General features: G+C 39.7%; 1 protein-coding gene across 3 annotated transcripts in view; it reads right to left on the reverse strand.

Moving 5' to 3' along the window:
* Nucleotides 1-22,230, reverse strand: part of PFKFB4 (6-phosphofructo-2-kinase/fructose-2,6-biphosphatase 4) — an 84,669-nt gene that overhangs the window by 13,818 nt on the left and 48,621 nt on the right. For all 3 annotated transcript variants that reach the window (XM_039348207.1, XM_039348206.1, XM_039348205.1), the window contains exons 2-12: nt 21,319-21,435; nt 20,094-20,190; nt 19,635-19,701; nt 12,726-12,800; nt 11,761-11,817; nt 9,931-10,052; nt 5,659-5,866; nt 4,837-4,983; nt 3,276-3,380; nt 1,477-1,606; nt 848-910 (exon numbers count right to left, since the gene is read on the reverse strand). In XM_039348207.1, coding sequence (XP_039204141.1) covers nt 848-910; nt 1,477-1,606; nt 3,276-3,380; nt 4,837-4,983; nt 5,659-5,866; nt 9,931-10,052; nt 11,761-11,817; nt 12,726-12,800; nt 19,635-19,701; nt 20,094-20,190; nt 21,319-21,435 — 1,188 coding nt within the window. The remainder of the gene's footprint in view (nt 1-847; nt 911-1,476; nt 1,607-3,275; nt 3,381-4,836; nt 4,984-5,658; nt 5,867-9,930; nt 10,053-11,760; nt 11,818-12,725; nt 12,801-19,634; nt 19,702-20,093; nt 20,191-21,318; nt 21,436-22,230) is intronic.

A 22,230-nucleotide genomic window follows, 5' to 3' on the forward strand; every position in this document is an offset into this window, starting at 1 on the left:
AGAAATAATAATGGTGCTTTTTATTTAGACTAAGTGGTATTTTAAAATTATTTTTATTACAACTTTGTTTCACATTTCACACTGGAGGCTGAAATAACATGACACAAAGTAAAAAGTAGGTTTAATAAGTAAGCTTAAGCAGAGTCAGGCCAGGTTAGCATCTGAACGGGATTTCAACAGACTACATGACAACTGCAGGCTAGATGGAAAAGTTGAAAAAAAAAAATAGAAAAGAAGGCAGTGGTCATCCACTTCTGTATTATTACTAATAAAACGATAAGGGCATATCCATGAACTACCTCATCATTCAGGCTCTTTGGTAGCCTGTTTCTTCCTATAATTAATAATTTGCCATTCTATCTTATTAAAAGTTACATTTCAGCTACAGCTCTTAGACTCTGGAAACAGTCCACTACAGTCAACCATTAGCTTTTTGGATTCTATCTTTTTGAAACAAGGTGGTGTGAAATACACACAACAGAGAAATGAACAGGCTTACTAAAATCCAAGTATGTGCAAGAATACTAAAAAAATATTTCTAAAGAAAAGCCAACACTAACCAAGGAAGCTATGTGAATCATTTTGAGTGGCCATAGAGTAATTCACACCAGAGTGTTGTATGGCAGGATCTAGTTATTCAAATTCCCAGCTTTATCTCAAGAATAGAAGCAATGTCTATTTTAAAACATTTTGGTTTATGATGAACTGAACAGTTTAATGCAAACTATGACTTGCCTAACAAGTACACATGATTTGTTTTGATACACAAACTAATAGATGTAACCTAATGAAACATTTTTCACAATAAAGTTGATTAATTTGCTTAGCTTAAATTTGAATATCTTACCGTAAGCCACTGGAGTTAGCTTTAAGACAGTATGCAGAGGGCACTTGAGATAAGGCAATTGTTCTGAAAAGGGAAAAATACAATAAACAAAAGAATATCTTCTGACTATTGACTGTAAAGTTTGTTATCAGTTAATGTTTTTATCTCACTTCACTAAATAAACTTTCAGAACAGCTTCCATTTGTCAAAACCAAAGAGCATACAAGCGATGCTACCATAGCTAACAGACATGGATAAGATTTTAAGACTTATCCAGACAAACAAAAGAATAAAGAAATGATAAACTGAAATCACTGAACAAATAAAAATATTTTAATCTACCTAAAACAGTGGTTTTCAACCTTTTCACTATGGATACCCTTTAAATACCTTTTGTGGCCACAGACCATGACCACGGACCACCAAGACTTAAGATTTAAATCATAACATTTCTTCAAGCCTTCGCAGACCCTGTAATGACATCATGCTTCCCCCCCCCCCAAGGGTCCATGGACCACAGGTTGAGAACTAGTGATGCATTGGTGTCTTTATTTAGGATATGTACCGCCTGACTGCAATTATCTGGTATCAAAATGAAAGTTACTACTGACTAACTTGAGGTTCTCTGTGGCCATTTGTAAGGTACCTACCTGCAGGCTTATCCAAAAAGTAAGCAAGCAAACAACGCATAACAGCTTGGTGACAGATTACAAGCACATTTTCCTGCCTTTCCAGCTCCATAATTACTGGCTCTAACCTTTGAACAAGATCTTCATAGGACTGGAAAAACAATAGCAAAAAAAAATCACAATAATATGGATATATGTATAAATTATAATAGTTTTATTATAAAGTTGATTTGCTCTAAGGTGGGTTAAATAGTACCAGTTGTGTACTCTTTAAAATAATAATTTACAAATGGTTCTGATCTCACATAAGATGTGCTATTCAGCAAGAAGCCTATCTTTTTAAAAACTTCCATGTGAATCTGAAAAAAAATACAGATGCTTTTAGGAAACCACTCATTAAAATCAATGCAACTCTTAAAGCAGCTGCATCTTTACTTTAGGCTGCACTGATACATATTAGAGAGGTTTATGCTCTGCCTGGATCCAAGCCTACAGAGATATTTCTTCTTTGTAACATTTAATCATTGTCCTGTGCTTAAAATCCAAGTAGTAGATTAATGGCAACTGCCAAGTAAATACTGATGATTTTCAAAATCCATTCTTCCTCTCTGTATCCATTCTTTCCTAAGCAATCTGTGCCTGTTTTTCTGTATCTGATGGTTTCCACACCACAGAATATGAGCTGCAGAAGATTACAGACTGATTCTGTCACTTTATTCTTTGTCTGTTTCAAATGTTTATTCTTTAATATTTATTTTTCCCTGTGTCAGAAGCTTTGTAAACACAGCTAGCATCCACCTTGTTTTCATGTAAAAATAATGAAACGTTTTCTTGCTGACAGTTTTCTAAAACTGGAATTCTGCTACCGAAATGAATTTTTAAGAAACTGTATTTTTCATACCCACAAACATTGAACAAAAGAAGTTTGAGAACGCTACTATAAGCAGATCAGCTGATAAAGTGGAGGGCAGCAAACACCTTGATGCTTTACCAAAACATAATTTTTTGCTTTGCTAAGGAACACGTGAACAGTATACAGTCAAAGTTAACCCAGCGGTAGTCATTAAGAAGATGTACAGCTATTGACTGGAAAACACACATCCTTTCTCTCTACAATCAGCAAACAGCTCCCAAAATGTTTCTATCTTACATAACATCCATTATAACCTCACTGCCTCTATGCCATCTGTATTCCTGCAGTGTTTTGAACATTATGATCACTCAGCCAACACACGATACATGGATTTAAGGCATGTTGCACTTTTAACAAATACTGTTAGCAGCTGCTTTTATTGGTGCTTTTGATTAATGCTTGGCTTTTAATGGCAGCCTGTAAAAAGACAGGCTAACAAGCAATTAACTAAGCCTCAAACATGTGGTTTTAAATTTTGTTGCTCTACTTAGAGAAAGCACATGAAAACGCTAATGCATGAACCATCGGAGGGCCCTGGGTGTGTTGCTGCAGGATGGCCAGCACTACCCCTCATCAAAACCACTGAACCAAAAAACCAAAATGGAAACAGATTTATTCCTTCCTTTTGCAAAACAGGTTAGGTTAAGAAACCTTTCAGCCCTGCTTAAAATTTAAACTCTGTGTAGAATCGCTTTTTAGGTTACGAAATACTGTTGCTGTTAATTAATATTTCCTACACTAACGAGAAATTGGTTTCTACTTTAGCAACAACACAAAGAAGTTGCAGAAAAGCTTCCTCATGAGAAAGAGGCAATAAACTCCGTTTATTTCAAAACATTTCTCTTTTGAAACACTTACAAAAAGACTTCTGCATCTTCAAGCTTGCAAGAAGTAAAATTTAACAAACCTCGCCCTTGGGATATCTGTATCTGTATTTGTCCTGGTCTCTCAAAGCAAATTCTAATGGATAATTTTCCTGAATTTCTTCATATGTCATTTCTTCACAGACTCCCTATGAAAACAAAGAAAATTAAGAATTCACGAAGCTCAATGATGAGAAAACTGGGCTGTACTCACAAAGATTCTGAACTGAAATGCCACTTTTGTCATGAGTTCATTGGAAGCCTATTCTTTCAGCTTCTAATTATATCTTATGTTTTAGTGTTTGGTGAGAGATAACCTATGTAAATTGACTTGTGTTATCATCTTCCTCATTATGAATTCTGAAGTTAAGTTGCATAAATGGAAATTCAATTCATGGAAATATTTATCTCTTTATCTAAACAAATTGATACCTTGCCATAAACCTAAGTCTTAGCAGTTTACAATAAAATCAAACCAAATATATAATAATAAAAATAACAATACCAAACTAAACAAAACCCTGCTTAAGAGCAAACACTCCAAATATCTTCTGGTAAAAATATATCTGCCTTTAGCTTCTTGTTGGGAGCTGAGCAAATCTTGGGGGGGGGGAGCCCTATCATAACAAATAGCTTTACTCCCCCTCCCCAAATTTCCTGAAAATGGAAACAACATTTTGATCTAATTGGTCAAATCTGCTTATTTTTTCAAATACCATCAGAAAAAAAACAGTAGCTATTGTCAGGTGCTTTAGCACTAATGTTTTTCAAAACTCAATTCAAAATTCTTAATGCGTTTATTTCAATTAATTTACTGAATTTTAACCCACATTTCTGCCAATTTCAACAAATAAAATTATTTTTAAATCTAATCACATTACAAACAGCATAAACAAAACAATTTATCATTCAAAATGAATTATTTGAAATGAGAAATTTTTAAAAAAACTGTTATGTCACTGTCAAGTTGAAAACTCATCCACTACTAGATGGGCGGCAAATAAATTCAATCTATCAATCAATTGATAAAACATCAGGGCAGAACAACTAGCATTTTATTTTCACACGATTAAAACAAACTTTGATGTGCAACTTAGCTTTAAAGCAGGAGTGTCAAACTGCCGGCCCGCGGGTCAGACGCGTCATCTTGAAGCCGCACCCACCCCATTCCCGGCAATGGCAAAACCATCCCGATACGTTGCACGACATCACGTGACATCAGGAGTTTGACATGCCTGCTTTAAAGCATCCCTTCAAATTAGGGATAGTTGTCAAAAATAAAAATAGTTTACTGCCTGACATCAGTTCAGAAACAACAGAAATAATTCTGCATCAAGAAGGGACAGGTTCCACAAAGACTTTTTAAAACTGCTGAAGCAAACTAACATTTACCTTTTTTAAAAGCATAATGTGATAATTAACATTATAGTTTTATAGCAAGAGAGGCAACAGCTACAGTACAATCTAATATATTTGAAATAAGCCCTGAAAACTTGTCTGATAGGCACCAAACTTCAGGAAGCTGCAGGAGATCATCATCTTCTTCTTCTTCAACAAAAAACCACAAGCACTGATAGTTATGTGTATAACAGAATAGCATCCTACCGCATCAATCTCATTTAAAACTTTCCACTGCTCGTAAGGCACTCTCAGAGCCTCAGCAGTCTGGATGGTCCTCTTCATCTGACTTGTCCAGACTTTCAGATCTTTGATGTTTTGATCATTAATGAACTGGCCCAAGCTCTTAGCAAACTGGAAAAGATCATTAAAAAAACACATTATAATATTATGCCTACTCATATTCAGTGTCAAAAGGTAATAAATCTTTCAAAGGCTCATCTAGTCCTTCAACAAAGCAATTTGACTTGCACTTAAGAATCACAATATTCATTTACTAAAATGAGAGGGCACTCCAATTTTGGTGTAATAAAATGTTACATGAGTGTTGCGAACTTCTACTAATAGAATTATAACCTCCTGAACATTTCTTCAGGCTGACTTACATTTTTTAAATAGTAAAAATAAATGGAGGCCTGTGAGATCCCCATGTTCCTGTATCTGACTGCCGTCTTTCTTGAAATATTTCACACAGTTTTTAAGAATGTTCTGATTTTACTGTCTCTCAATCTTAGCAACTTTAAGATGTGTAGATTTCAATTTCCAAAATTTCCTACCCACTCTATAAGCCTGAACACCTGGGGATAGCCCAGATGATCTCATTCATTTTCCAGAACAGAAATCTGGTTTATCATTCAAAAGCAAAATGCAGAATGTTCCATAGCCTTGGTTGCCTGGATCCAAATCTCTCCTTAAATCTCAGGATACAAACAAATGCAAAATGATACACATTTATAAACATTACTTAAATTTTAAAATAAATTTTAAATGGAATAAAATACAGAGCTACAGTAGACCGAACATAGCTACCTCTTTTCCTCTATGGGACAAGCCCGTGTCTCCTCCTATTCTTCCCTTTAGATTTAGTTCACTTTCACCATGTCGACAGAGGTAGATGGAACGAGGAGTTACGTGGATATTCATGAGGTAGTAAACAATCCGACTCTGGATATGATCCATTACATGATTTACAAGATAACTCCTTCCAACATCCATGATTTTAATATAAGAAAGATCCCTGTAACAATAGGAGAAATAATTCATTGTATTATTGTCCTATTTAGCCTAATGCTTTATTTATCAGCCACAGAATCAAGGAATACATTTTACTTATCTACATTTGGGGAAAGGTACAGATAGTCCTCTGATTATGTCCATTGTTCAGTGACCATTCAAAGTTACAATGTCACTGAAAAAATGGATTTACAACCAGTCCTTGAAGTTTTGGCCATCGCATTTGCACCCTCCCCAATCGGATGATCAAAATTTGGGCCAGCCTGTATTTACAGCCACTCCGTCCTGCCCCTGGCACCTCCCCACATTCCCTAGTGCCTGCCTGTGCCATCTACTCTCCTGCCTGCAGCACCAGCTTGCACTCTATAGCATCCACTGGGGTACTCACCCTCTCCACTTTTTCTCTCACCTGCTGACCTGTTTGCCTGGGACTCTTGCCTCTTTCCACCTAATGCAGTGGTTCTCAACCTGTGAGTCGGGACCCCATTTGGGGTTGAACGACCATTTCATGGGGGTCGCCAAACAACGCAGTCCGCCATTTTTCCCCCTTTTCCTTAGCTGTGCTGCTCCCTTTTATTCTATTGGCTTTTGAAAGCCAATAGAATACATTCTCTTGAATAGAGTCTAATTCTATTGGCTTTCAAAAGCCAATAGGAATTATCCAGGCTGTCTCTGCCCTGCTCAGCCTGCCAAAAGTCCCATTCTGCAAACGGTGCTGCACCAGGTAATCCTCGACTTACGACCGGTTGGGGGTCGCGGCATTAAAAAGGTTGAGAATCACTGACCTAATGACCGGAGTGGCCCTGGGGTTACCACAGCAACCAGGATTAACACTGCTATTAGACTCAGTCACATGATGTTGTGCTTTACAACTCCATCATTTAGAGATGGGAAGTCCAGTCCTGACTGCCATCATAACCTAAGCACTATATGTAGTTCCAGACAACTTTAAGTAACAGGATGTTTGTTAATATGCAATATATTTATTTATATTCTTTTTACACTATGGAATATCCCTGGAGAGTTAGTAAAAAGAGCTAACTGTATATAAGTAATATGGTGTTTTACCATATCTTCAATTAACTAAGATCTGAAGAGAGAATTCTAAATCAACCAAATTATCCATACTATATAGAATTTATCAATCCATATAGCTTGCGGCTGTCACTTTTTATTTTAATAAATTCCTTGTTTACCTAGAAATGAAGTATGCATTAAAAAGAATCACCCTGCAAAGAGGCCAAGATTTCCTGGAACTGCGGGTGTGAATTATGTTTGGCTTATTTTTTTTAATGTGTTCGTTGGGATGGTTTATCTCTGTAAACAGATATTTCAAGCTATTTTCTCTGACAGATATTTTTTGCTGCATCATTAATTAGGGATCTCATTTGTTGATGCTCTAAATTTCAGTTCCGAGATTCTTTTTCAATTATGCTAGCAACAGCATGAAATTAATACATTAACATTATTTGTTGCCCAAGCCACGTTACTGCATTTCTTTTCTCATTCATTAGTATAAATAAACACTATTTTCATAACTAGTACAGTTCATGTTTTCCTAGGTGTTTTATCTGGTTGACTGTAGCCAGTAAGCAATACATATATTCAAGTACTTTTATAAACCAACCAGGTTTACTGGCCAGAATCACAAAATAACTTAAGAGTATGTGGGAAGACTTCCTAAAAAATTGTATGAGATTATTTGCAAACCTTGTCACAATGCAGTGACAAGAGCTGAATTCTCAGTGTCATGATCAATCTGTGTCTGGGATTTAACAAGTCAAGTCCATACAAGGAAATGTCCACAACTGAGTGCTGTTGATGAAAACACATCTTGAGTTTTTGTTGCTACTTTGAATCTGCATTGTTTTTATGTTTTCTTTCAAACTGTGTTATTACAATTTAACAATTGTATTAGATAGTTTAACTGCTTGCCAGAGTAAAAAAGTATGTTATAAATAAAAAAATTAGTTTATTATAAAACAGAACAAAAACATTAATTTTACCGCCACAAATCATACAGTATAGCAAGCAATCACAAACAGGGCTCCAGGAGAGTATATTTACTGGTTCATCTTTTTATGGCTATAACAGTGTGCAAAGGAACTCTTGGAAGCCATGAGATAAGCTTATGACATCTAGGATTTTATAGACAACTAAAGGAATTCACTTAAACAATTTGAAATGGCTAATGTTAAACAGTGAAAAAATGGCCAGAGCTTTATAAAAAAGATATTTTGAAGATACATAAAAGCCAATAATAACATCCCCAATGTTATGGGAGTATATATTTGCTATCTATCTACATCTATCTACATGTTCTATCTATATCTATTAGCAATATTTACTATATTTTACATATAAAAAGGTAAATAACCAGAGAGATGATATTAGAAACAGTAAATGTTCTGAGATTTGTGATATGTTATCATCTTTCTAGTAGGACCTCGGAAGTATGTCTTTTCCATAGTGGCTTCTTCCTGCAGAACACCCAGTCTCAGCCCACCCCAGTATTCGGCACATCCCTACCCTCCTAGTCTTTCAGAATGCCATAAAGAACTGGGTCTTCCCCTAAACGTTGGGATACAGTGAGATTAGAGCCTAGAGATGATTTTGTTGGAAACAGTAAAGGGGAACGGCTGAAGCACAAGGTTTTGGCTTTTTAAATTGTTTTTAATGTATTTGGGGTTTTATTGTTGTTGTGAGTTGCCCAGAGTTGTGTTTCTTAAAATATGTGGTCATATAAAATAAAGGTAGTGACAGATTTTATTTTCCTGGGCTCTAAGATCACCTCAGAAGGGGACTGCAGCCAAGAAATTAAAAGACGCTTGCTCCTGGGGAGGAAAGCTATGGCAAATCTAGATAGCATACTAAAAAGCAGAGACATCACCCTGCCAACAAAAGTGCGTATAGTCCAGGCCATGGTTTTCCCAGTTGCAATGTACGGCTGTGAATGTTGGACCATAAGAAAGGCTGAGCGCCAAAGAGTTGTGGCCTTTGAACTATGGTGCTAGAGAAGACTCCTGCGAGTCCCTTGGACTGCAAGGTGTTCAAACCAGTCAGTCCTAGAAGAGATCAACCCTGACTGCTCTTTAGAAGGCCAGATCCTGAAGTTGAAACTCAAATACTTTGGCCACCTAATGAGAAGGAAGGACTCACTGGAGAAGGGCCTAATGCTGGGAAAGACTGAGGGCAATAGAAGAAGGGGACGACAGAGAATGAGATGGCTGGATGGAGTCACTGAAGCAGTAGGTGTGAACTTAAAAGGACTCCAGAAGATGGTAGAGGACAGGAAGACCTGGAGGAACGTTGTCCATGGGGTCGCGATGGGTCGGACACGAGTTCGCAATTAACAATAAATAAAATAAACACACAAACTCCCCATAATGTTCTATTTTTGACCTCAAAAGTCACTTTGAGACATATAAATTTATTGAATAAAATAAAAATAAAAGATGGTCATGTCTGACAAAAAGAACAAAGCAGACTGAATCAGAAAACGTAAATACCATTTGTCATGGATTGAATGCGGACCAAGAGTTATTTTTAAATTATAGTGATTAATGTCCAAAATACCCATGTTAAATGCTGTGACTCTTTCACATTTAGTCATTTTTTCAGGCAACCATGGAATTTCACTTTTTCTTTAACCTTTCTCATTTCCCATTTTTCTCACTCCAGATCACAAGCAAGGCGTAAACATCAACAATTGAGTAATAAAATTATCAGCAGTATAAATCTCTCACAGTAAAGGGCCATAGTGTTCCTTGTTGATTTTGCTACCTAGGACTGACAAGCACACATCCCTCTGCTTTATTTATGACCCGCTGTATCTCACGATCCTGTCTCTATCTTCTAATCCTAAAGGCATTTCTGCTTATTCTCATTACTATCCCGTTTTTTAGATTTTCCTTTCTTATTAAAAGTATTTATATCATCTCCCTCACATTAATTTATATCATTCATCTGAGAGGATGTGATCCGCTAAAACGTAATGTTATAGTTAAATGGATTAACCTTTAAGGTACCATATTATTGTTTTTAATTAAAATTGAAATGGTCACTTACTTGTCTAGATTTTCATCCAACGTCTCATATGAATTCTTGTAACACTCAATTCTTTTCATAAAGTCCTCTGTAGCTTCATCACTAGTACAGTCAACATAATCAGGACTGCCTAATTTCACTTGCTAAAAAAACACAGAACAAAGAAATCTCTAAATATTATAAAAGAAGTCAATTAGATATATGATGCTTTCCTATATTTTGTGTTTTTGAGTAGAAAGAACTAAATTTAAAAGGGAAACCTTATACTTCAAAACTTTAGGGAAAATATACAAATTAAATATCAGTAGAAAATATAACGTGGATGGTAAATTGTTATCATAAGATTGACACTAATATTAATAATAATAATAGTAATAGTAGTAATAATAATAGTAGTAGTAGTAGTAGTAAAGTTGGAAGGGACCTTGGAGGTCATCTAGTCCAATCCCCTGCTCAGGCAGGAAACCCTATACCATTTCGAACAAATGGCTGTCCAGTCTTTTCTTAAAAACTTCCAGTGTTGGAGCATTCACTGCTTCTGGAGGCAGGTTGTTCCATTGGTTAATTGTTCTAACTGTCAGAAAGTTTCTCCTTAGTTCTAGGTTGCTTCTCTCCATGATCAGTTTCCATCTGTTGCTTCTTGTCCTGCCTTCAGGCGCCTTGGGAAATAGCTTGACTCCCTCTTCTTTGTGGCAGCCCCTGAGATATTGGAGCACTGCTATCATGTCCCCCCTCGTCCTTCTCTTCATTAAACTAGACATACCCAATTCAAGCAGCCGTTCCTTACATGCTTTAGCCTCCAGTCCCCTAATCATCTTTGTTGCTCTTCTCTGTACTCTTTCTAGAGTCTCAACATCTTTTTTACAGCACGGTGACCAAAACTGGATACAGTATTCCAAGTGTGGCCTTACCAAGGCATTGTAAAGTGGTATTAATACTTCACGTGATCTTGATTCTATCCCTCTGTTAATGCAGCCTAGCACTGTGTTGGCCATTTTGGCAGCTGCAGCACACTGCTGGCTCATATTTAGGTGATTGTCCACTAGGACTCCGAGGTCCCTCTCACAGTTACTACTATTGAGCAAGGTACCCCCTATACTATACCTATGCATTTGGTTTTTCTTGCCTAAATGTAGAATCTTGCTTTTTTCACCATTGAATTTCATTTTGTTAGATAGTGCCCAGTGTTCAGGTCTGTCCAGATCCTTCTGTCTGATTTCATTTTTTTATTTCTATAGCCTTAATTTAATATATCATGTCCTATAGTCGTGTGTGTGTGTGTGTGTGTGTGTGTAGATAAATAGATATTTGATAGATAGATATTTGCTGATGCTTTATTTAAGCCAAATTTGTATATCATGATCTCTGTGGATCCCATACACTAAATACAATAAATACATTTCTATAGCTTGGTGATTGACAAATAATATTCCCATACTTCTCCTAGGCTTGTTCTGCAATTATATGGTTAATTTGTTTTCTGCCTTTATTGAACTGAGGCAGAGTTCACTGGTAAAATACATATTTTGCAAGCCAGTTTCCCAAATCCAGTCCCCAGTGAATGCAAGAATGCTTGGGAAGAAAACCTGGAAAGTTCAGCCAGTCAGGAAAATGATACAAAGCTAAATGTTCATGATGTAATCTACAGTTTTAAAAACAAACCTTAATGGAAAATCAATACAGAAGTGAAATATGTTATCTGCATGCATACACGTATATGTAACATTTACAAAAAAAAAATTTATCCAACTATTTAGTATGGGAGGGAGTGATATAGCTGGACAAGATTCACTAGTTCTGGGAAGTAAACTGAGCAAAAATATTTTAACATAAACGGAAGTTACTACTCACCACAATATTTGCAGCAATAACCTCAGGATCAACACATACTGACTCCACAAAAAAAGTCTACAAGTCAAACAGGAAGAACATTGATGGTGGACCCTTACATATTATTTTTCACTTTCTAAAAAAATGCAAAGCAGGCTTCAACTTACATACTCAAAAGCAAAACACAGTGCTGCACAATTAATCAAATAGTAATTTTTGACTAGTAACCACAACTGGATTGTTAAGCAAAGTAGTCACTAAGTAAAACCACAACTGGGCTTATGATCTAAGTTCAAGCTTTCCACTGCTTAATAGACCTATGGTCATAAATGCAAGGATTGGTTTAAAGTTACTTTTTCATAACTGCCATAACTATGAACAAGGCAGTTACTAAACAAGGACTACCTGTATTACTTCAAACCTAATCATACAAACTTTCTTCTTGTATAATTATTATAATGTAGTTGTAGTATGTTAAAAATTCCTTTGATCTTTTTTTCAACTAATTCAGATAGTATGGCTTTAATGAAATCCTTTTAATTGTCATGTAATATAAATTATTTTTAAGAAAATTCCATATACTGTATCTTTCTAGAGGAATAAATCAAGGGAACATGGCTATATCTCTTCTTTATCTCCTCACAAAAATACATGAGAGTTATAATTATCAAGGCAATTAATGGTACATACAATATTAAAATTGCCAACTGTCTTAAAAGTGAACATTTCTAATCACAACAGAATCTTCTTTCATATTAAATAGAAATTATTGCTAATAGTTACTGTCAATCATAGAATTAAACTTACAGAATAATTTATTATGACCATAATTTATTAGAAAATTTGGGAGGGGGGGTTACAAAATTACAGCCAATACTTTTCATCTGCAGTTACTGTCAGTTTTTGTTTGCAATCAGTCTAATATTTAGAACAAACATTTTACACATCCCAGGACTAAATAGTTTTAGCATCTTTATTCAACTGACCTTAAATCCATTTTCTTCACCAAACTTATATATGGTGTCTCTACGTTCCCTTGTAGTATTTGTAGCATCAAAAACCTGGATGAGACAATACAGGAATCATTGGTATATCAGTGGAAAAATATATATCTCTTCATAATATTTCATGAATCATTAATAAAATATAATAACTTTGTCGTATTTTTAGCAACTACTGTATGGTTTTGCACAGTTATCTAGGTACATATATCTTCCATATGTATGCCTGGCATACTAATAGCAAGCAGAACAAATAGTTCAATTAAATGTGTATTTGCTGAGCTGTTAATTTCCATTAACAGAGGGCACTCCCAAACACGGTTGACACAAATATTTTGAAGTGTTATCTTGAATAAAATGACAGAATGAATCTACTCAATGGGACTATATCCTAGTTGGATATAACCATGTTATTATTCTACATAACACAATTTAGTATGAATGTGCTATAAGATACACATACAGAAGAATAAAAATTATCCACAATTAACTCATATTCTCTCAAGATTCATGAAATACCTCGTCTCAAATTAGCATTGAAGATTATGCACTAAAACTACAAATAAAATATATAGGACATTCTGCCTATTTTATGTCATGCTGTTCCCATATATTCCTGAGATTTTCAAAAGCAAAATGCCTGTACAAACATTTGTTCCATTCACCTTTCTTTCTACTATAATTCATACACATATGACACACATATCATACTAACCTATTCCTAATGTTGTTTGCCTATTTATTTGATTTTCACACCACCCAACTCAATAAGAAACATATTAGAAATAAAAGGGGCGTTGTCTTACCTGAACGCCTTTTCTCAGCAGGATGATGTAGAGTCCAATGGATGGGTTCTATGACAGCCTTCCTGCCCGGCAGACTGGGTAAAAAACTTTGGCCACACCCCTTCCTCTGGGCGTGACCCCAGTTTTGACTTACGCGAGAAACTTTGTTGGAATCAATATTGCAGCTCTTTATTACCTACCTGCCTAGACCTAACCCCTGGGTGGGCTTGGACTCTACATCATCCTGCTGAGAAAAGGCGTTCAGGTAAGACAACGCCCCTTCTCCAGCAGGATGGCTGTAGAGTCCAATGGATGGGACATACCAAAGCCCTCATGTCCCCCTGGGAGGGAAGTCTAGGCTACCGAATTCTGAGCAGATACGACTTGCTGTAGCACTCTTCTACCAAAGGCAGCATCTGATGCGGCCAGGGAGTCTAAACGGTAATTCCGGATGAAGACAGACAGTGAAGACCACGTCGCTGCCTTACAAATTTCTTCTACCGGCGCTTGTGTTAGCCACGCCGCCGAAGTGGCTGCGCTCCGTGTTGAGTGGGCAGTCACATGTGCGGGTGCTGGTAGTTCCTGCGAGACGTAGGCCTGGGCTATGCAGGCTCTGATCCACCTACCTATGTGGAAGAAGACACCTTCTTTCCCATAGATGATGGTTGAAAGGAAACAAATAATGCTTCTGTCTTGCGGAATGTCAACGTGCGTTTCACGTAGAAACACAGCGCTCTACGCACGTCCAGCTTGTGCCATCTATGCTCTAGCCGGTGTTTGGGTTTTGGGCAGAAATCGGGAAGAATCAATTCCTGAGATCTGTGAAAGATGCTGTTTACCTTCGGAATGAAGGCCGGGTCTGGCCTAAGGATGACCCTGTCCTTGAAGAAGGTACACAGATCCTTCCTTACTGATAGTGCCGCTAGTTCTGAAATTCTTCTTGCTGAAGTGATTGCCACGAGGACGGCCACCTTCAGCGATAGGTGGTGAAGAGAACATGAATCAAGGGGCTCAAATGGTGCTGATGTCAAGGCTAGAAGGACTTTAGGCAGGTTCCAAGACGGGTACCTGTGAATGACGGGGGGCTTTGTGTTGGACGCCCCCTTTAAAAAGGCGCTAATCGCTGGATGTTGCGCTAGGGATGTCAAGTTGTCGCAAGAGAGAACAGTTGAGAGGGCCGATATCTGTCTGCGAATAGTGTTGACTGACAGGCCCTTGTTAAGACCCTCCAGGAGGTAATCTAGAATATTGGGGATGGATACTGTAGCTGGATCTAGGCGCACAGAAGCGCACCACCTACAAAAGCCTTTCCATGTAGCATCGTAAATCCTGTTCGTGGACGCTCGTCGTGAAGCTTGTATGATCGATATCACCCCTGCCGAGTAAGCGTGCTTGGCTAAACTTTGCCGCTCAAATGCCAAGCGGCTAGTTGTAGCCACTGGGGGTCTGGGTGCACAAACTTGCCCTGGCTGAGAGTTACTCTGTCCGGGGGAATCCTCCACGGGGGTGATATCGAAAGGTCCACGAGGTCGGCAAACCACGGGCGCCGTGGCCAATGCGGGGCAATGCAGACTATCTCTGCGCCTTCCCGGATCAGCTTGCGTATGGTCGCCGGTATTAAGGGCAACGGTGGGAAGGCGTACAGGAGATGCGCCGGCCACCAACACCTGAGAGCATCCGTTCCCTCCGACCCCGGAGACGGGAATCTGGAGAAGAACCTGGGGAGTTGTGTGTTCTTGTGGTTGGCAAATAGGTCCAGGTGCGGTTGCCCGAATCTCCGGGAGATCTCCTCGAACAGAGCCGGATCCAGGCGCCATTCTGCCTGATCCACCTTGGCTTGCTCAGGCAGTCTGCCTGGGTGTTTGCCTCCCCCGAGATGTGTTCTGCCTTGATAGAACTCACGTTGGTTTCTGCCCACCGAGCCAGAGCTAACGCCTCCTTCATTAGTTCCGCTGATCGCGTTCCCCCTTCCTTGTTTACATGGGCCTTGGCTGCTACATTGTCCGTTAACACGAGGACGTGCCTCCCTGTTACTAGATGTGAGAAATGGCGTAGGGCCAGGTGGATGGCCCGGAGCTCTAGCCAATTGATGCTGTGTGAGAGGTCCTTCTGGTCCCACTGGCCCTGTGCTATCTGGGTTCCCAAGTGGGCTCCCCATCCGAACAGGCTCGCATCTGTCGTGAGCGTGACCCTGTTTGGCTCTTTGAATATGCTCCCCTTGAGTATCTTGGGAGATATCCACCACTTCAGAGATCTCATCACCTGTGCTGGTACCAAGACCTTCCTGTTGGAGGTGCTGAGATTCCTCCTCTGGTAGGGTAGGAGGAACCACTGCAACTCCCTCGAGTGGAGTCTTGCCCATGGTATAATGCCCATGCAAGATATCATCTTTCCCAGGAGTTTCGAGAGCTGTATCAAGGGCACTCTCCTGATTCTCTGACTTTGTTGAATTAGCTTGGATATGCTGATTCGTCGATCCTGGGAAAGGTATACCCTGCACTGTGACGAGTCTATTACTGCGCCTAGGTGTTGCAGTCTCCTTGAGGGAGTGAGATGACTTTTGGCCAAATTGACCGAGAATCCATGCCCTTGCAGGGTTTGGATTGTGGTCTTGAGATCTACCCTTGCTTGTTCCTGAGATCTGGACTGGATCAAGATGTCGTCCAGATAGAACTGTACGCGAACCGGCATCAGTCTGAGATGGGCCGCTATTACAGCTAGAATCTGGGTAAATACCCTTGGCGCTGAGGATAGTCCGAAGGGTAGGGCCCTGTATTGGTAATGTCGGCCCGCGTAGGTGAATCTGAGGAATTTCCGGTAGCTGGGATGAATGGGGATGTGTAGGTACGCCTCTGTTAGGTCTATTGAGGATAGGAGATCCTCTTCCCTGACGCTGGCTAGGATGGATTTCAAGGAGTGCATCTTGAACCTCCTGTATTTTATGTAATAATTCAGGCCCTTCAGGTCCAATATTGCTCTCCATCCTCCTGACGGCTTCGGGATAACGAAGAGGATGGAATAAAATCCTCTTCCTTCCTCTCCCCTTGGTACCCTCTCTATGGCTTGAATTGACAGGAGGTGAGCTATGGCCAAAGTTAGCAACCTTGCCTTGTGTACCTTTCTGGAGATGGGACATCTGATGAACCAGCTTGGTGGGGGAGAACAGAAGTCTAAGGTCAGGCCATGCCTGATCGTTTCCAAGACCCAGGAGTCGGTAGTGGTCTGCTCCCAGACCTCGATGAAATTTCCTAACCGACCCCCGATGGGAGTGTTCTGTTTGGCGTCACTTGGTGCGCTTAAAGGATCTGCCTCCCGATCCCCTATATGGGCGTCTGGACTGGAACTGGCCTCTGGCTCCTGTGCTTTGGCGATCCTGGGGTCGATCCTGTCTCGGGTAGAAGGATCGCGAGCCTCTGGGCCAGTCCCAGGATTGCCCTGACCGAAAGGGCTGCCTCCATTCCCAGGGGCTTCCTGGGTGGGAGCCCTGTCTCCGGAAGTCTTGACTGCTTCTCCTATCAAACTTCTTTGATGGGTGTACTAATATTTTCCTCTTGTCTCTGCCTTCACTGACATGTGGGTCCAGTATGGACCCAAATAGGAATGCCCCGCTGTATTTGGACGTCGAGAGACGCCACTTGGACCTCAGGTCTGTCTTCCAATTTTTGAGCCACAGTAGCCTACGCGAGGCTACTGTGGCCGCAATGGATCTTGCCGCGTACTTCGTTGCGTACAGCGAAGCGTCAGCCGTGACTTGAGAGGCCGCGAGGAGCTTGGCCAATGTCTGGTGTACTCTGACCTGATCTGGAGGCACCGTGCTTTGCAGCTCCCTCAGCCACATAATGCAGGCCCTCGCGAAGAATGATGATGAGGTGGCTGCTTTGGCCGCCCAGGCTGCAGCCATGTGGGAGCGACGGAGGGAGTGTTCAAATTTCTTTTCTTCTGGTTTCAAGGCTTCCGCCATGTCTCCTGGAATCGCGGAGGTAGAAAATAATGAGATCAAGGGGTTATCTACCATAGGAACCTCTAACATGTTCGAGAATGAGGGAGAAAGGTTGAACAGCTTTCTTTCCACTCTATTGGGCGCCGGTGGGCTGGCCAGTGAGGACCATTGTTCCTCTACTGTGGTCATGAAGACCTCCGGACATGGAATGTACTTATCCTGTGAGACCTTCTTGGCAAATAGAGGATTGGCCTCCTTGCTTGTAGAGGGCATTTCCTCCTGTACTGAAGTTAGGCTGACTGTGGAGACTGCCTTTATCAGGAGTGATTTTAGGAGCGCAGGGTTAAAGAGGCCAGAGCTCGTCGCCTGCTCAGGTGCGGTCTCCTCATCCTCCGAAAGGGGCATGTCTGACATATCAAGGTCTAATGAGTCACCCTCTCCAATTTGAGAGGAAGTCTCAGAAATGTTGGTAGGGGGCGGCCTGGGTCGTCCCTTATGGGGTGTGTGAAAGGCCACTTGTCCCTTAGAAGCCATGAACTGGGAAAAGGCATCCTGCATGAATGCCTGGAATCGTGCCGACCATATGTTCTCCTGCGCTTTGTCGCTGGAATGACACGCTGGAGTGTTGTCGGGTGAAGAAGTTGGTGAGGAGGGAGTGGAGGAATCTAACTGTTCAGTTTCCCCAGGAGGAGACCAAGTTTTGAGAACTTCCTAGGCAGTAGGTTCTGAGATGGGTGTCACCACTGGGATACGAATGACTGAATACGAGACATTGTCTGCCATTGTGCCAGACACCCCGAGTAGGTAATGCCTGGAGTGGGGGAATAAGATACGCAGATCAGATGCAGATGCTTGGGGCTGGGCCCTCCTCTGCCTATACCAACAATGGCCGGACAGACAGGATTCTTTGGACAGGAGATCCTGCAAGGCAGTGACTAAAGGTCACTATATGAACAGTTAGAGAAAATTATTCCTCCTCACCTCCTCACCTAATCCCAGGACTCTTCAGCCCTGGTCCAACACAATGCAACTGGTGACTTTAACTCCCCCAATCTGTGACTGTAAAAACAGATCACGTTCGAATTGATTGCAGTTTGCCTATTTTCCCCCTCTTCCCTCTTTGTAATGCAAGTAGGCTCCTCCGGATGGCGAAAAGCCCCACCCACAATGGAACGGCGGGTTAATCCGCTCGTTCAAAATGGCGAATTGGAGGAGGCCACTCCCCCCAACCACAGCCTATGGAGACCACGAGGCTCACAATGGCGGTTCTAGCTGCCGGCTCTGAAATTTTCCTTGTCCTCCCTGCGCGCCGGCAAAGGAAAAGGGGGGGGAGGGCAAGCCAGGAGGCGAACGCCAGCTAAAGCGGCCCTTTCGGGCTTTGAGTGCAAGGGGGGGCGGGCCCCGTGCCGATCGGCTGATAAATGTGCTGGGGGTCGGTAAACGACCCGGTGAGCCCCCCGAACCCCTTGGCTGGTCTCCCTAGCCCTTGGGGATACTCTCACCGCTCCGATGATCCTCCGTTGGGTGGAGATCCGGTCTGAGCCAGCTGCTAAAGGTCTTGTTATTGCTAATTTCGTCTGGAAATTTAGTCTGGGAAGAGGGAGATTTTGTCTTAAGCTATGGATTTTTGAAGAGCTGAATCTCGCACTGCTATCGGGCTTCGAGACTGAGTCAAAACTGGGGTCACGCCCAGAGGAAGGGGTGTGGCCAAAGTTTTTTACCCAGTCTGCCGGGCAGGAAGGCTGTCATAGAACCCATCCATTGGACTCTACAGCCATCCTGCTGGAGAATAACATATTGTTCAAGCTATTTCATAGGGCTATCTTTTTTTAAGGTGTTTGTTTTCCAAATGTGACTTACAAAGACTTTAGCAATGCAACAATTTAAAATTACTTCTGCATTATAAAAATTGATGTCAGCAGATACAGATATGAAAATTATCCACTGAGGCTAGCAGAAGGCTAGTACTATGTAGCATATGTTGTAATTTCCTCCAATAATAAAGCAAGTGACCAGAACCAATGATCACACTGGAGTTAGATTGGGCATAACCTCCAATCTCGTAGTATTTATGTAGCAGCTTATGGAATTTGAGAGCCACCACCTCAAAAGACTAGGAAAAACTGTTCTAGTATTCATTTGTTTAGCCATGCACCACAGAACACTTACTGCCACATGCCCATTTTCTTCAAAAAGATATCGCCGAACATCATTTAGTGCTGCTAAGGCACACTGTCTTAAAAAGAAGAGACAACATCCTGGTTATCCGCTTGACAAGACTTCACAGTTACAGACATACAGGGCTATTCAGCATTATTAAAAGACTGTACACAAACCAAGACTCAGCCTCATGTACCAAAGCACTTAAAAGGCACACTTCAGAAATATTGGAGCAATTTATCTGTCCTCGTCCAGTTCATAGATTACAGCATGGCCAGTAAAATTAAAACAATGACTATAGGAAGAAAACAAAGACTGAGCCATGCATCTCTCGAGAAAGCTATCCTACTTTCCCACCTTGGTAAAACAACCAACAGCATCAGCTGTTTCTAATTTGCTAACATCAACATTCCTTTAGTTCAAAACAGCAACATGATGCCAACAGAAAGTAGCACATAACAAACTTACTTTCGGATTTTCTGGGCTTCTTTATTGTCTGGCAAGAAGAATTCAAAGGATTTGTATGTTTTTACCAAATCTCGACGGTACTGTCCAACATTAAACTCTGTCGAAGAGGAAAATTGAGTTTTTATTTTCTCCTATAAGTTATAGAAGCATCCCGAACATCCAGAAAATTTATTATACATTATAATCTTGAAGCCAGATCACTTTATAATTATACCCTAAAATATTGTTATAAGAAGCTCTAAAGGGCATTGCTTTTCTTTTCCAATTCTTCTTAGAACCAATTTTTCCCATGAAGCTTTTAACTGCCTCATTCAATGACTTACCACAACTTAAATCTGTGATTAAATCTAGGTATGTAAAACTGAAAACAAACCATCTTAGCTTCTTTTTCTATTTGCTTCCATTTTCCTTTCCTTACTTTTAATTGAAAGCAGTTGAGCATAATGGACCAACTTTTTAAAAATTGTTTAAGCACTGTGCACACTAGTGACATTTTTAGATAAAAAAATAACAGTAATAATACCTTTAGCCAATAATATATTTTACCTTGGTTAACCAAACATCAATATCTATCTATCCTGGGTCTTTGGAAAGGACTTGATAGGTTGGTAAAAATGCTGACTATGTGACTAACCAATAAAATCTTATTCTGTTACAATACTCATTTTTTTCTTTGTTTTATATATAATTATAAAACATATATATTACATTTATTATTTCAATACAGTGTGGACTAGAGATTATTAATACTCTAAAGTTTAGATAAATTAGACTATTAAAGACAGAAAAGATACTATATCAGTAGTAACTATGATTTATAATACCAATTTAATAAGCATAAGAGTAACCTTATTGGAAAAATGGGCTACATATAAATTTAATAAATAAAAATAAATAAGATTATTTAGCTTTTATTGAATATAACTGAATATAAAGAGAAGCTGCAAAATACATCAAAATATTTGGTGTAAAATAAAGGTTTCTGCTTAAGCTGATTACTTAATACTATCAATTGTATTGTTAAAAAGAAAACGGATAAACCAAAATAGGCAACAACATCTAAACAGAAAAAAAGGAAAGAAAAAAATAGCTACTTGGGTAATATACATTTAGGCCCCCTTAGAAGCCAAAGGGATTGATATTTGCCATGTAACATAATATATTGTATCTACGGGGACCATTCTTGTCTAAATTTTGGTTAAATCTCTGTTGTGACAGCACTCACCTTTTGTAGGCACTCCAATCCAATTTAAGTAGCGTGTCAATTTTTTTGATATGTAAGTTTTTCCTCTTGCTGGAAGGCCAACCATTACAATCAGAGTAGGACAGTTTGTCATGCATACTATTAAAAAAATGGTACAGTTAGTATTCATTAAAAACAAGAGTATCAGTCATAGATCTGAAGACTAAATTAGGAAATAGCAGGCATCTTTTTATGGAAATAACAGCACTCCAGGGAGAGCCTTGTCATTTTGATGAAGCATTCAAAACAGTGTACTGATTTTATTAGAAGTTCCCCTAAAACTACTAGGTCCACAAATGTTTGCTATAAATTTAGATAGTTACTCCTAAAACAAGTTTTCATCTATTCCTGAAGTACATCATCCCCTCAAATAATTTTTTTTGTCAGTTACTCAAGCCAGCTGCAGTGTATAATTTGCTTCCTACCAAATACTATTTACTCTTTTACTCATTGAACCTGGAAAAGAGTCTTTGGAAGATAATACTTAAGTTTTCTCAAAATATAGATTAGTAATGAGCAACTTTTTCATGTTGTGGGAACCATAACTCAATTCTATGCTATGACAAGATATGCCATATTTCCAAACAATTGTTAAATGTACTCAAGTTGTCATGCCAGGCCAGAAAAATCACTCAAAATATTAATCATGTTATTTACAATTTTAGAATTGTTTTTAAACTAAAAAAATAGAACACAGTAACTTCATTTCATAATACTCCCATAAACAATTATAGGCATCAATATAACAAAATATGCTAGTGCAGAGACAATAGAGCAATGGTGGCGAACCTATGGCACGCGTGCCAGAGGCGGCACTTAGAGCTCTCTCTGTGGGCATACGTGCTGTTGCCCCAGCAGAGTTTGCCAGAGTAGTGAGCACGCGGCGTTTTAAGC

Source organism: Crotalus tigris, unplaced genomic scaffold, assembly GCF_016545835.1.
Source record: "Crotalus tigris isolate CLP2741 ecotype Arizona unplaced genomic scaffold, ASM1654583v1 scf7180000018125.1543573, whole genome shotgun sequence".
NCBI lineage: Eukaryota > Metazoa > Chordata > Lepidosauria > Squamata > Viperidae > Crotalus > Crotalus tigris.